Below are 15,416 nucleotides of genomic sequence, written 5' to 3'. Positions count from 1 at the left end.
TTATTCAACAACAAGTTCGCATCAATTTTGTAGGAAAACGATCTTCGCAGCGCAGCAACATTTGGACCATTTTAGGATTTGACATTTTAAATTTAAGTTTTTAATCTTATTGTAATTAATATACTCGCGTCTCATAAGTTTAGGATTTGAACTTTTATTATACTGCATATTTGTATTCATAATTTTATTTTCTGAGGGCCACAAGTTTATTAGCCTTTGGTTATTAAGCGTTTAACCCTCGTTAAATAATGTCTATTATTATTATTATTATTATTATTATTATAGTCTTCACGTAATGTTTGCTTAGAGTCCTTAGGGCCGAGACCAAACCATGGTCCTGGGGCACTAGAGGATAGCCAGTTTTTTTGCTTGATAGCACCCTCCTAAAAATGTTTATTAATATTATTATTATTATTATTATTATTATTATTATCACTATTATCATAACCATCATAATTATCCCTTCCCTTCCCTAATACTCCAGCTACAGACCGGTTTTACTAGCTTAATGGAGTTTAATCGAAGGATAGTTAAACGGTGAATAAACACAATTTTATTCCTCGATTAATTATCCCGCTAACCTCGGGTTATGTTATTCGGGTTTTGAACAACCGGGGTCTGGCCTTCATTTGGCAGAGTCTGCATTTTACGCGAAAATACGGTGGAGAGCAGATGCTATGGAGTTGTACGCATCTAGAGTCATTCTGTTCAAATAGAAAACTCTCTCAAACAGTTACAGCTTTAGTTACAACATGTGCTTATCCAATTCTATATTTTTTTCAGACTTTCGATGACGGTGCTACTGTACTGACGAAGTGTTCAGTAGAAAGACTACAATCCATCCTGAGCCCAGATGAAGCCAAGAACAACCGGCTGATCGTCAGCAGTTACAAGAACGCCGTCCAGCAGTTTTGTAATGAAGGCAAAAGTGACGACAAGATCATGATTGTCGCCTTCGAGAAGGAGTCCAGCGATCCCTCTGGCTTGATTTTGCTCAAAAAACGGAGTTACGAAGCCAGCAAATTAACATCTATTTCAGGGCATGCAGTTGCCAGCGACATGAGGGCCACGACCCGGAAACTGATGTGGGAGGTCAGCTATTGTGTTAGAAGAGCTGACAAGCGTTCCTTGTGTTTAGGAGACATTCTTCTTTCCTGTGCCATAGAAGAGGTTAGAAATAGAGCGAAGAATGATCCCCACGGAGCTAGTACCTACATCTGGCTTGTTCTAGCAGGAGGATTCTCCAATGTACCTGCTCTACGCCTGTATCTGGCACATGGGTTTGAGATCATTGGTGTTTACGAAGTAGAAAGCGAGGTCTTGATGGCAGTACGTAATGTTGGTGACGAAAGCACACGTAGGGTTTTAAAGCAGGTGAAAGGCAAATTGGAAAGCACTTTCCTTCTACCTGTCCTTAAGAATGCTGCCGCTGTACAGCCAGCGATAACATGGATGGCGCCCAATGACATTTTCGCAACCAGCAGCACCGGGGAAAGCCAAGAAAGCCAAAGTACAGAGGTTTCTGGGGTGAAGTTATTCTCACAACAGTCTTCTGTAGCTACGGGAAAAGCAACGGCAGAAAGCGAGTTGCAGGCTACATCCAGCAGTAGCAAGCTCGAAACCCAGATAGCGTGTCCTCACGAAACCCAGGAAGACCAATTTTCTGACGAGGAAGTTATCTGCGAACAATCACTCGAAATCCATATGGCGAGTCCTCAAGAAACCCAGGAGGACGAAATCCAGATGGCGACTCCTCAAGAAACCCAGGAAGACCAATTTCCGCATTCAGGAGTTTCTGACGAGGAAGTTATCTCCGAACAATCACCTGCGGCTACAAAAGTAGGAGACAACCCAGTAGAACAAGAAGATGAAGAGGACGAGGTAAGCAAATAAAAACTAAGACTTAAAGAGGAGAGGTTCTCGGGCCACTAGATCGTTACTGAGATAGAAAGCTACACAGTGAAACCTCCATATAAGAAAGTTCTGCATTGCTAAAAAAAAAACGTTTAACAGTGCTTTTGACCCTATGTTCTTGATCAGTAGAGTTCTACTGGTATACTAATGCAAATGCTGTAATCGGATTGACTGAGCCATTGAACACTATCAGCCATTAGTGTGCAGTGGCTGGAGATCGTCTTGGAAATGGCGACTTTTTTTCGTTTTTCCAAAGTTTTGGAGGAAAATTTTGATGCAAATGGATAATTGAATTTCTGACAAGCCTAAACGAAGGACATTTAGGGTTTCTTGACTTTTAAAAAAGTTGAAATTATTGAAAAAGCTGATGCGCAACTTCGATTTTAAATGGCACTTAAATCCGAGCGATCTTTTTCAGGCGCAAAGTTTAATAATGCGTCAAGAAATAATTGGAAACCGTTATTTGAAGTAAATTTTAGTAAGAGTTCTACTAAAACAATTAGATTATGCGCTCTCGATAGTTGGTTCGGCCATCGGCCTCATCAACTATCACCTTATAGAAATCTGGAGCTCATAATCTAATTGTTAAATAGAACAATGCATACAATATCTCTGTCTCATTGTCCTACGCACCAGGAATACGAGGACACGGCGGGCACTAAGAAAGGTACAAGTTGCGCTGTGCACGATGACGCGCAAGTCGGTGTTGATTCTAGACTTAATATTGTTTCGCAAGTGATCCGTGGTTTGGAAGGAAATAGGGAACTTTCCTCAGACGTTCGCGCCTCCTACACTCAATCTAAATTTTCACCATGTATGCAGGAATTATTTACTTCCTAAGACCTCGCCCTGATTAGTTTGTTGACGCTGCGCGCTTGGCGCGTTAGCTCTTTATGCCGGCTAGAGGTTGACCAGAAACTCGTAGCGTTGATATAGAATCTCTCTTAATTGCAATTCGCACAAAAGTCCTGATGGTTATTCTAATATTGTATCTTACTTGTAGGAGGAAAGTGAAAGCGAGACGCCAAGCCAGCCAAAAAGAAGAAAAAGGGCACATGGTTCACTAAAACAACGAGTAGCTAGAATTGTCGGTGGTGAAACTCAAGAAGATCTCGAGCGGTACGTGTCTAGCTTGGAGTTCAGGTCTTACAGAGACAATTTGAATCTCTTGCACGCGCAAAGCGTTTTAAGATGCGTGGAAGGAATTCCGCAACAAGAAATGATACAAAACATAGTATCTATGACTGAGAAATTGAAGGGAGATATTTCCCATCCTTTTCTGCAGCAACTACAATTAGCTAGACAGCTTGAGAGCTTAAGCAAAATTCGAGATGAGCATATCTTGAATACTGCGAAGTGGCTGATTGACGAAGGAATGGTATCGTTAAAAATTACAGCATGGAGGGATATCGTACGGATTGCCTGGATTGTTTACCGTTACCCCGTACTAGGCCAAGTGCAATTAAGTTGGTCAGAAGCAAAGATTGTGCTGCCTGCTTTGCGAGATCTTTTTGATGAAAAGGTCGCGAGAAACGAGCCCTTGCCTAACAACGTAATCAGGGCACAGCAGTCCAGATGTGACGCACCGTACCTGCGCATTTCCCTTGAATTTCCAAACACACCTCCCGGGGATGGGGATGGATTATGTGACCTTAGAGTTACACAGCTACATGGCGTGTTTGTTAATGACGAAAAAGTAAACGGTGTTCAGGAAATCAATTTTGTCCAACGGGTCTACCCCAGTTCGTTCGATCAGATCGAAGGAGTCCCAGCAGATTTTGTTGAAATGCGAAGCAGGCTATTAGGCTTTGACACACAAGAGGCGCCAAGGGGTCCCGGAAGAAGGGACTGTCAAGTACCACAACCTCTGTGGCGCGAGGGAAGACAATTTTTACAGGAGGAACTCCAGGGACTCAAAGGAGACATAGATTGCGATCAGGCGAGAATCCTGGGTGACTGTTATGGTGTGGACATCTATAACAGGCTATTGCTGGACATTCGTGGTGTCTATAACGCGGAAACGCTGCCAGAGGAAGATGAGCCTGTTCCAACACTACAAAGGCTTGAGATGGCCAAAAGGGCATTGCGTACAGGATATGCTTTTCCGACAAATCACTATTTTGTCACGAATGATTTGTGGCAAGAATTTCAGGAGGCTATCCGACAAAGAAAAGGCGGTTTCTCCGGAGAGCAGTTTGTTCATCCCTCTCTTTGCAGGAGGGAACGATACAGGATGGAAGTTAATGCAAATGCCAGGAGACGAAACAGGTATGCTGAATAAATAGCTTTCATTACTGATTGTTTCTATCAGTGAACATAAGAGCAGTGAGTCTGCCTGGAGATCCTATGAAGATTTGGCAAGGACGAGGAGAGAGCTGTATTAAAGGGACACTGTCACGATATATTTGCCAAAAGCTGTTATAAATTCACCAAATGGTCCCTACATTTATGTAATAACTTAATTAGCTCTAACTAAACGATTAAAAGCAATTTCGTTACGAACATCGACACAGCAGCATCATTTTTGCACACTTTGAACGATTTTCCAGCCAAACTTGAATTTTTTTAAACCTGACAGCCTAACGCTTTTTAAAAAATCCATATTGCAATCCGTTTCCATCCTCGCTATTGTTAGCCATTCTCACTTCCTAGTGGGTTTTAATCATTTGTCGGGTACTGCTCTGCAAAATAAAACTATAATTGTTCAGCTTCCAGTGAATTGTGAAACGACCAATTTATTTTCCGTTAAACGTGATCTCGACCCCCTTTACCACCCTCAGTGGTAAGTGCAGTGTCCCTTTAATAATAACTTGCCCTCTCGTGAAACCTGGTATAGGTTTGATATATGAAGGAGCTGTGAAGTTCTGTGACATTATCCTTGCCTGGAGATCTTCATAGTATTTGGCACCAGGGTCGAGATGGTGAACAGAAGGCTTTGGAGTCTAGATATAACAAATATGTATATTTTTGACCCACGATTTTTTGCAATATAAAAATATATAGTCCAATTTTACGATTGAATTGACGAGTGCATCCTTCTAAATTCATACGTTTTCTAATTTTATCATTTTCCTTATACACCCATTCTCAGCTAACAGGGACCATTGATGTCACACGCTTTGAGCTTTCTTTTATTTTCCTATCTGACATTCTATATCACTGAAATGTATTTTATTTAGATCTTAAATACCAAACGACATACCCAGAGAAATGTCATTGAATTAGCTTTTCAGGTTACTCTTTAGTAAATATTTGTATTATCCCTAGTTGCTGAAAATAGGTTGTCACATGGCAGAAAATTTCTTTTCAAATGTCCTTTAAGCCAGTTAACGCTTTGGACTTTCCAATGAAACCATGCTCATTTTGTACATATTTCACATAAGTTTATATTGAACACATTCTCCGTTATCTGTAACGGTAATTTACATTAAGCAACAACACATGTTATTATCCATTTAGAAGTGTATAAAAATATTTAAAAGATGATTTGAAAAGTTAAAGGGTTACCAGTTCCCAGAAATAACTAAAAACCTAAAAATGTCAGGCAACTGGTTTAAATAATGTAAATTAAATGTTTACAGCGGAGGTAATATAGTTATACAAAAAAATATGTTAAAATTATCCTCATGATTAGGACAAAGATTGTTTCTTCCGGATACGATGTTTCAAAGGCGGATTTTTTCAACGTCGTATATAATGCAGTGCGCAAGTTCCGAGGACACGCAAATCTAACGACTCTGCCGTATTCCCAGCTAAAGCGACTAGCAGAACACCTTCTGAAGGGTGAGGCAATAGACAGACAGCCACAACTCACAGTACCGGAACAAGAGCATCTTTGCAGTGACAGCTAATCGCAGTGACAGTTAATCATAAGACTGAGTTTGGGTTTCCTGTTGTATGGAACCATTTGGAAGCCGGTCACGGAAATCATCGTAGTTATATAAACAACTTACATAAACACAGCAGCTGTGAAATTAAAGCCTGAAAAAAGATCAGACCTAAACGGGATTTGAACCCATGACCTCTGCGATACCGGTGCAGTGCTCTACCAACTGAGCTATCAAGCCAACTGGAAGCTGATCATGTTGTGAGTTCGTTATATACGCGTAGACGGTGAAGAATGCAAGTGAATATATGAAAGATCATATATTTGAACTGCGGAGAAAGATATGAAGACACGATTGATCATCGCAGTTATATAAACAGCTGTAGCAGTTGTGAATTTAAAGCCTGAGAAAAGATCAGGCCTGAACGGGATTCGAGCCCTGGACCTCTGCAATACCGGTGCAGTTCTCTACCAACTGAGCTATCAAGGCAACTGGGAAGAGTATGAGAAGCGTACGGTGAGGCAGAAGCATACCTTGGGAGAAAATACAAAGAAGTCGAGGGAGTTCCAAATACGATGAAACTTCATTCTGCGGTTGGCAACTCAGCAGAAAAAGTACTGGTGAGGTAAACGTTCTTGTTATTGCAGTAGCTACCTTCATGACGAAGAATTCCAAGCAGATTCAACTTGTGGGTGAAAAGCAGTATTACAAATTGACCAAGATGACGGTGAGTTGGAGGTCTCCTTCATAATAAGACGAAAAGTAATAAGTTTCAAGTGGCTTGCTCAAAAGGATGGGTTGGGGCTTGAAAGGTACAGCATTATCTGCGTAATGGAGCCTCCGGTACCTATTGGCAAAACTGGACGCGCCTTTTAATGTTACAGATCGAGCAACTTAAAATCTTTGAAAATGAAAACAATGTACCTGATGGCCGCCTTACCACCAGTGTCTACAGGAAACCAACACATACTGATCAGTACCTAGCGTATGATTCACACCACCCTCAGTCAGTAAAGCGCGGTATTGTGAAGTGTTTGTACGACCGGGCTAAACGTGTCGTGACCAAACCATCAGTAATCACTGGAGAGAAGAAACATCTGTCATCTGTACTTGTTTCTAACGGATATCCCTCCTCTTTTGTACAGAAGATCACAAAAGCACGAACAACCCCAAGAAGAGAGCCCGTCGCGGAATTTAAATCCAACGCCGTTTTACCTTATGTCCAAGGAGTTTCGGAGTCTCTCCACCGCTGCCTTGAACAACAAGGCATTCGCACCGTCTTCAAGTCCGACACGACACTTCGGTCACACTTAGTGCAACCAAAGGACACCGTCAACCCGGCTAAACAAGATGGTGTTGACTACAGGATTCCCTGTGAGTGCGGCAAAGTCTACATCGGGGAAACAGGGAGATCTATGCAGGAGAGGATCAAAGAGCACGACAGGGATATACGACTCGCCCGTACTCAGACCTCCGCCGTTTCTGAACACACCCACGAGACCGGCCACTATCCTATCTGGAATGAGGTCAAGTTTATTGATCGAGATCCTCACTGGTACACACGTAGGGTCAAGGAAGCTATTCACATAAGACTTCACCCTAATAACATCAACAAGGATAGTGGAATTGAAATTCCTGAAGCATGGATGCCCACGATCAAAAAACACAACAACAGGAGAACGGTACAACAGCGGACCACTGAGGGAACACCTACTCGCCAGAACAATGGAACAATAGGAGGATCGAAATGCACCAATCACAGCCGACCTTTGTGATGTAAATGATACCGTGCAATCAGTCGACCTTATCGCCTGAAGACTAGCAGTAAGCAATCGAAACGTCGCGATCTACATCTCAAGTGACTACATCGTGAGACAAACGATAATACACTTTATTATTACATCTACCAGGATGAATAACAAAAACCTTTTCCTCGACAATGTACTAAAACTTGACTGAAAACACTAATTGTGGTACTTTTGTTAGAAAGAACTGAAAAGAGGGGTATTTTGATAACTGCTTTTCACATTCCATTTCCATTTAATTCAGTTTTTGCTTTGAGTGGTTGTAAATTACATTACTTAACGAAATTAAGTATATGTTGCAAAGAACTGCAGAGACTCGAACACATTGCTATTAATACTCCGTTCAAAGTCATAGTCAATTTTTCATTTTAATTGTGTTAAGTTTACTAGGAGTAGTTAACCAAGTGTGTAGCTCACATTTTCTCTCGTGAGAATGAAAGCTCACAAAGCATGAGTTTCGCTAGACCTGTGATTTTCTATCGTTACTGTCCTTTGTACATTACGTTATCATGTTTCAGGCCGTTTCTGCTTATCTTTGGGCCTAACATACCGTTTAAAAAGTTTGCAGAAAAATAGTTTCGTTTGTAGCATTTATGGTCAAATGAGTGCAGACTTTTAGATTCCCAAAGTAAAACCGTAACAGGAAACATAAAAAACGGAAGTTTCATATCGATAAAAATATGATTAAACTTGTAAAATTGCTAAAAAGTTATTTCTGTCAAGTTTCAAGTTAGCACAAATGATATAGCAAGTTAACTTTTTCCCATATACATTGCTAATTAAAAGCGACAAAACGTTACTTGCAGTGACATCTAACCATTATGAGTATAAATCTACTAGCATTCTACCACGAATGCTACTCTCTGATTGGTTACGCTACTCACTGTCTACTCTGTGATAGACAGTGAGTGGCGTAGCAGTGTGCCCTTGTACCTTGTAATTAAAATGACGGCCGCTTCTTGGCGTTTTGGAAGAGGATTTAGATAAAGTTTTGAAGGACGAGTAGATTTATACTAAAACAATCAGATTGCTCGCACTCCATTGCTATTGCGTGATAGTTGAAAAGTTAAAGGTTGAAGGGTTGAACACTTTTTCGTTTAACTTGCAAACTACTTTGTCGTTTTTTGTGGAAATTCAGAAAATGAAAGTTTAGATGTTATTATATTCAGAAATGTTAGTAACTTAACAAACTGTAATGGGTGTATAACCAAAAGTTTCAATCAAAATGAAAAAAAATGAATATCGTTTAATGGCATATTCCTGAAGACTTGATACAGTTTTGTTATTCTAGATTAAGCCTACTCGACCCAGAGCTTTTTAACTCTGCCTTAGATGTGCGAAAACTGTCATCTGAGCCGGTCCCAAGCCCGGATAAAAGAGGAGGGTTGCGACTGGAGAAAATCTCTCCATTGCATAAAAAAGTAACGAGGAAACAGTAATTTCTTTCAGAAAATCGCATTTAGCATATTGTGCAGTAAGTGGTTAAATTGCCGGTGCTAAGGACCTTACCTTGCCAAAGTTTTTGCTCCGCCAATATTTTGCAAACGTCATCACATTGAGTGTTACTTTACAGACATGAACGTAACCTCGAGTTCACTTTTTGATCTGTCGAAAAAGGACGAAGAATCCCCGCAATCGATAGACAATACATACATTTCCCCCCTAACATGAAATAAACTTTTCCCTTGAGCATACGGACATTCTTTCAGCATGCAAACGAGGTAGACCGCTGCCGTTTGGATAGCACCATATCATTTCTCGTCCCAAGGCCTCGCTCCTTTTGGTCAGCAACAAGAATCGCGACCTCTGGCCGGATCCGATTTTCTGAACATCCGCTGAGAATTTGTTTCGTACTCTCAGCCAATCAGATTTGTCAGACTTGACTCTGAGTATGTGCAGAGTGACGGGAAGTCCGCGATTCACGAACTTCCGGTGTTGAACCCGGCCAGAGGTCAAGAGTCCTGGTGCTGACCAAAAACGGCGCGGCCCCTGGGGTCGAGGATATGGCACTATATAAAACTGACGTGAAATTTGTAACCAGCCTCTTTCGTCTCGTTAAGTTGGACCAAGGTGAGCTACCTTAAAGACTTATCTGAACGCCGTTCGTTATTTCGGTAAAATTTAAAGCAAGCGAACTAGACCTAGGTCAGGAACATTTTAAACAAACCGAGGAGATTCGCTGATAATTTAAATCTTTAAACTAGACATCGAGCGAAACATTGATAGGTAGGCCTGTCCCGATTGCGCTGGAAAAATCGCAAGTGCTCAAAACATGGCAAAAAAGTACTTAACTAGTGCTCGATTTCTATAAAAAGTGCTTGAAATTTAGAAATGGTGCACGAAAATTGCTCGCAGTTTACGTTTATTTCCCAGCAGATGTTTATACATATTCCTAGTTTTATCAAACTTTTAACTAAACACGAAGTCACGATCCAATGAAAATCGCCTGTTCCCACGGTTAAAAGGACCATAGCACGCGCATTTCCATGACAACAGTCAGCCGATCAGGCGACAAGCTAAAATTACTCGTACTCGGCTTTACTGAAAACGTTTCAAACACAAAATATTGCATTTAACATATGGAAAATTGTGAAAAATGTGCTGAAATGTTTTCCAAAAAGCCAAAACATGCTCAAATTCTGCTCAAAAGTCAATTAAGTGCTCACAAGTGCTGCAAATGTAAAATAACGCTCCAATTTCGCCTACCCTCCTTTCGCGCGCTCCTAGCCCCCAGGATTTCGCGCGGCCATTTTTTTCTCGCAAATTTCTTTCGCGTCACGCACGACGGACTAAGCGAAAGAGGGACTACTCGTAGTCTAGTACAGTGCGGTTCGGAGCGGGCAAGATGGGCGTGTCTCTTGCTCGCTCGACATTGCTTGCATTGTTCCCGCGGAAAACTAAAAAACTCTCAACACCACCATGTAATAAATCCTTTTATTAGCAAGCTTTTTTGGCCAAGAGAGCTCGTCTGGCCTTTGTCTTGGTCAATAACAACGCAAAAGAACGAGGCCAATATTCAGGCAAGCATCTTGACCGACAAAGATTGTCAACAACTTATGTATAATGATACAGTTACAGTCGTGGAATAAACTGTTCAGGTTAATTTAAGATGTTACGATTAACGTAATGCGATGCATTTGTGTTATACGTTTCCCCGTTTAGACATTCAACACAAGATGTCATCAAGTCAAACCAACGGTAACACCTTTACTCATTTGTCTACTGAATGGATATTTTTATTTGTGCATTTCTTTCTTTTTTTAAAAGAGCCACAAAGAAAATTTAGGGGCTTTTTCAAACGGGTAAACTCTCAAATTCCTGTTTGTAGCACAACAACAACAACAACAAAACACACAAAAAGATTAACTCAATTCAAAGCTTCCTGAAAAGAGCTGCGTTACTCAAGCAGTCTAAGGCCAGGGTCAGGAATGTAAAGTAGAATTATGGTTGGGCAGCTACATCTTTTGTTCTATTTGTTTTACGAAGCTGAATTTTTCCCTTGTCATAAAGGTGGCCAAAGATGGTTATAATTTAGCATAGCCCTAACTGTGGAGGCCACTAAAGATACACACTAAAAACGAGTATTTTGCTTTTCCCGCAGAAAACAAGGGAGAGACAGAACCTTCTGCAGGTAACATATAAACAACTGTCAATTTTTATTTTTAGGATCTGTCTACACTATACCGAACGGCTCATTATGTCGACATGAAAGATACTCCGGCCTGGTATGAGCAGAAACGACCGCGCAGCTTGGCTCCGTTACGTTTTGTGTGAACGAAAGGCCTATCCTATATGGTTTTCGCGCCGGCCCAATAACTATACGCTATAGTGTAGACATAGCCTTATTAGGTCAGACTAACAAAAATGAGGTTTTACGTGAATCGGACAAGGGTGCGAAACCTCTGAATAGTAAAAGTTTTAAAATAACAGGATGATATTGAGGTTTAATTCATTGCAAAATGACATTTGTTTGGTTTTCTACAGGGGACGACATAAGAGAGGTGGTGCAGTTAAAGGAGAAAGAAGGTAACATGTGAAAAACCTGTCAAAAAAATAAAGTTTCAGGGACAAAGGATGTGAAACTTTTAATAGTACAAGTTCGAAAATTGCAGTTTGATTTCGAAGTTTAATTGGTAAGAAAATGACTTTTTTTGTCTTTTCTACAGTTGTGCCGGAAAAGACAGATGGAGGTGAGAAACGAGCTTCAATAACCTCTATTATCATTGTTATACATTATAAAATTTCTGCAAAAAAGGAAAAGTTGAGAACATAACTGACATACACGTTGGTTTCTCTATAGATCCTAAAGAAAATGTGGAAGCCCTGAGGGCAGAAATAAGCGGTAAATATACCAAAGTTTGTCATTACTACTTTTTTGAAAACGACGACGTTTCGACCTTAGGCTAACATCACTATCCAGTCAATACTATATTTTATGATAACTGCAGAAATTCTCGCCCGCTCATTGGCTAATTTTCATTGTCAATATGCGGACAGACACATGAATTTATAATTTATGTGATGCGGCAACGAGCGAGAGCGGACAATTTGACAATTTGTTATGTAAAAAAACAAACTGACGTTAGTTTTTCATGCGTCTGTCCTGTTATTGAAGATGAATTTCTTTCCTGGCTTTATCAAATTCTAGAAATATTGTTATACTATTTCCATTGTAAATATCTATTGCTAATGTAGTATTTAATGTAGTTTTTATTATCTGTATTTTTTAGAGGGCCAAAACATGATTTGTAATGTTAGTTACTGTTACGTGTCACCCTCATAAAATAAAGTCTCTTACTTACTTACAATATTCTTTTTCAGAATTAAAAGAGCAGTTGAAGCTCTCAAACAGTAAGTTTTCAAATTCTGTTTGTCTGTATATAATTCTTGATAGCCAAAGAAACACAAACTCGCCAGTCATGTAAAAAGCTTGCAAAATACAGTAATGCCTTTTGCTCATTGGTTGTAATATTATCTGACGTTTGATTGACTGTTGTCCTAAATCGGAGTGAGTAATACTTGTTTGTGACGCTAGCAAGAAAATTTCCCTAAAATAGGAAAAATAGAAATGTGTTAAACAAAAAACTTATCTCACAATTTTATGTCTTTCTTTCATTTTTAGTGCGCTGTTGGCGTTGCAAAAGAAAAGGCCACAGGGCCAAGGATTGTACAGAAAGAGGGGGAGGGAGAAGGCAGTGGGGTGGCCATGGGAGGGGACGTGGGTGGGGGAGAGGAAGGGGAGGGGGAAGGGGAGGGGGAAGAGGGGGGGGAAGAATGGTAGTCAGTATGGGAGGGGCAACATTTTCCGTCTCGTCTTAAATTTATTCTTATTTAACATAAACGGGGGGGAGAGAGACAGAAAATGCCAATAGGGAGGGGAATGGGGGCTAAGAGGGGGGCTATATTTCTAAGGGTAAGGGCATAAGTTATATAAATTTTGTAAATAGACGTTGAAATTAGTGTATGTAATAATAATAATAAAAAAAAATGTAAAACATATATACCAAAAAAAAATCGTTAAGATGTATTGTTAATCTTGCATTCTAAAAAGTTGAATTGCTGTAAATAGTTTTGTAAATAGAATTGTAAAATACACGATGTTAACTTAAGTCTTATTTATTGTAAATGTTGTTGTACATAAAATTGTATATATTTTAACCTCTGTAGAAACAACTATGTAAATATATTATTGTAGCTTTAGACTTGGGCTCGGCGCTTCCCACGGGAACATGTAGTGTCTTTACAGTCTAAGTGCCTATTGGACGTTACACATTGTCAAATGTCAAACCCTTTTCTGTAACAAAAAACACACAATGAAGAGCTTAATAAAAGTGTCCACCGTTTTATTTATTGTGTATATTTTGTTTTGTAACCCCCCTTAGCTGAGCCAAAATCCCCTTTCCAGGTCTTACATTCATAGATTGACATAGATTTATTGATTGATATCATGTATTCGTAGGATATTGTAGTTGTTAGAATAAAGTTGTTCTTTCCAGATAAAAATATTTCTTTGATGATAAAATGGCGTGTGGTACCTCAAGAGGAATAGGGGTCTGATTATGGCTGAAGGACCTTATAGGGTAGCATAAAAAAATCGTTTCCATCAGAATTCAGCTTCCGATAAACGACTCTAAAGACTTTTAAGTGCCGATATGAAGTATCACTCTTTAATCTCTGACGTGATTAAATAATATACACTTAAATATGAAATATCAAATGATACTGGCTGAAATAGAGAGAACTATTCAAATATTCAAAACATTGAAAATATTGCGAGTCCAAAGATTTGTTGCAAGTCTTAGCAAAACTGATAGATTTTAGAATCAGATATGAAATAAATGTTAGGATTCTCTCACCCCCACGCATGCAGTTAGCCGTCTGCAAGCACTTGACTCCAGCGACTCCAGAACCCGTACAGCAAAGAACAATTCCTGGTCATTTCACCGGACGCTGGTTTATCTCGTCAAGGATCGAATGCTACTTCAACTAGCCAATCTAAGTGTCACGTGGTTTTCTGCGAAAAAAAAAACCAAAAAAACAAAGAAAGAACCAACCGAAACATACTAAGGAAATGAAAACAGCACTCACTCAACCCCTCCCTTCCCCCCTCCCCCCCCCCCCTGCCAAAACCTAGAGTCAGACTGGAGAAGACATGTATGTAAGTTGTCCGGTTCGTGCGTGCTGGAATACACCCCAGCTGCCCGTAACCAGTAGTCAACTTATTCCCATGAGATGAACACAACACTCGGTAAGTATGTTACCTACACAGATACTACATAATTTAGTTGGTAAAGCAGCTTGATACGGGTTAACTGGCAAGCCATTAAGTGCCGATATGAAGTGTCACTCTTTAATCTCTGACGTGATTAAATAATATACACTTAAATATGAAATATCAAATGATACTGGCTGAAATAGAGAGAACTATTCAAATATTCAAAACATTGAAAATATTGCGAGTCCAAAGATTTGTTGCAAGTCTTAGCAAAACTGATAGATTTTAGAATCAGATATGAAATAAATGTTAGGATTCTCTCACCCCCACGCATGCAGTTAGCCGTCTGCAAGCACTTGACTCCAGCGACTCCAGAACCCGTACAGCAAAGAACAATTCCTGGTCATTTCACCGGACGCTGGTTTATCTCGTCAAGGATCGAATGCTACTTCAACTAGCCAATCTAAGTGTCACGTGGTTTTCTGCGAAAAAAAAAACCAAAAAAACAAAGAAAGAACCAACCGAAACATACTAAGGAAATGAAAACAGCACTCACTCAACCCCTCCCTTCCCCCCTCCCCCCCCCCCTGCCAAAACCTAGAGTCAGACTGGAGAAGACATGTATGTAAGTTGTCCGGTTCGTGCGTGCTGGAATACACCCCAGCTGCCCGTAACCAGTAGTCAACTTATTCCCATGAGATGAACACAACACTCGGTAAGTATGTTACCTACACAGATACTACATAATTTAGTTGGTAAAGCAGCTTGATACGGGTTAACTGGCAAGCCATTAAGTGCCGATATGAAGTGTCACTCTTTAATCTCTGACGTGATTAAATAATATACACTTAAATATGAAATATCAAATGATACTGGCTGAAATAGAGAGAACTATTCAAATATTCAAAACATTGAAAATATTGCGAGTCCAAAGATTTGTTGCAAGTCTTAGCAAAACTGATAGATTTTAGAATCAGATATGAAATAAATGTTAGGATTCTCTCACCCCCACGCATGCAGTTAGCCGTCTGCAAGCACTTGACTCCAGCGACTCCAGAACCCGTACAGCAAAGAACAATTCCTGGTCATTTCACCGGACGCTGGTTTATCTCGTCAAGGATCGAATGCTACTTCAACTAGCCAATCTAAGTGTCA

The 15,416-nt window shown here is 40.1% G+C and overlaps 2 protein-coding genes across 2 annotated transcripts; both read left to right on the top strand.

Annotated features, from left to right (window-relative positions):
- Nucleotides 1–244: 244 nt before the first annotated feature.
- Nucleotides 245–8,091, top strand: LOC145471585 (uncharacterized). The gene is made up of 5 exons (XM_081454867.1): nucleotides 245–1,881; nucleotides 2,918–4,182; nucleotides 5,549–5,697; nucleotides 6,389–6,468; nucleotides 8,065–8,091. Exons 1-5 carry the CDS (start codon nucleotides 673–675, stop codon nucleotides 8,089–8,091), a joined length of 2,730 nt encoding a protein of 909 aa, XP_081310993.1. The 5' UTR covers nucleotides 245–672.
- Nucleotides 8,092–9,707: 1,616 nt separating this feature from the next.
- On the top strand, nucleotides 9,708–13,727 carry LOC145471587 (uncharacterized). Its single transcript, XM_081454870.1, has 7 exons — nucleotides 9,708–10,744; nucleotides 11,148–11,177; nucleotides 11,531–11,572; nucleotides 11,713–11,736; nucleotides 11,847–11,888; nucleotides 12,368–12,397; nucleotides 12,669–13,727. The coding sequence occupies exons 1-7, from the start codon at nucleotides 10,678–10,680 to the stop codon at nucleotides 12,863–12,865; spliced, it is 432 nt and encodes a 143-aa protein (XP_081310996.1). The 5' UTR covers nucleotides 9,708–10,677; the 3' UTR covers nucleotides 12,866–13,727.
- Nucleotides 13,728–15,416: the final 1,689 nt, after the last annotated feature.

The sequence above is a fragment of the Orbicella franksi genome, unplaced genomic scaffold, assembly GCF_964199315.1.
Source record: "Orbicella franksi unplaced genomic scaffold, jaOrbFran1.1 SCAFFOLD_120, whole genome shotgun sequence".
NCBI classification, from domain to species: Eukaryota; Metazoa; Cnidaria; class Anthozoa; order Scleractinia; family Merulinidae; genus Orbicella; species Orbicella franksi.
Note: the sequence above shows the minus strand (reverse complement) of the source record. Positions and strands in the feature narration are given on the sequence as shown.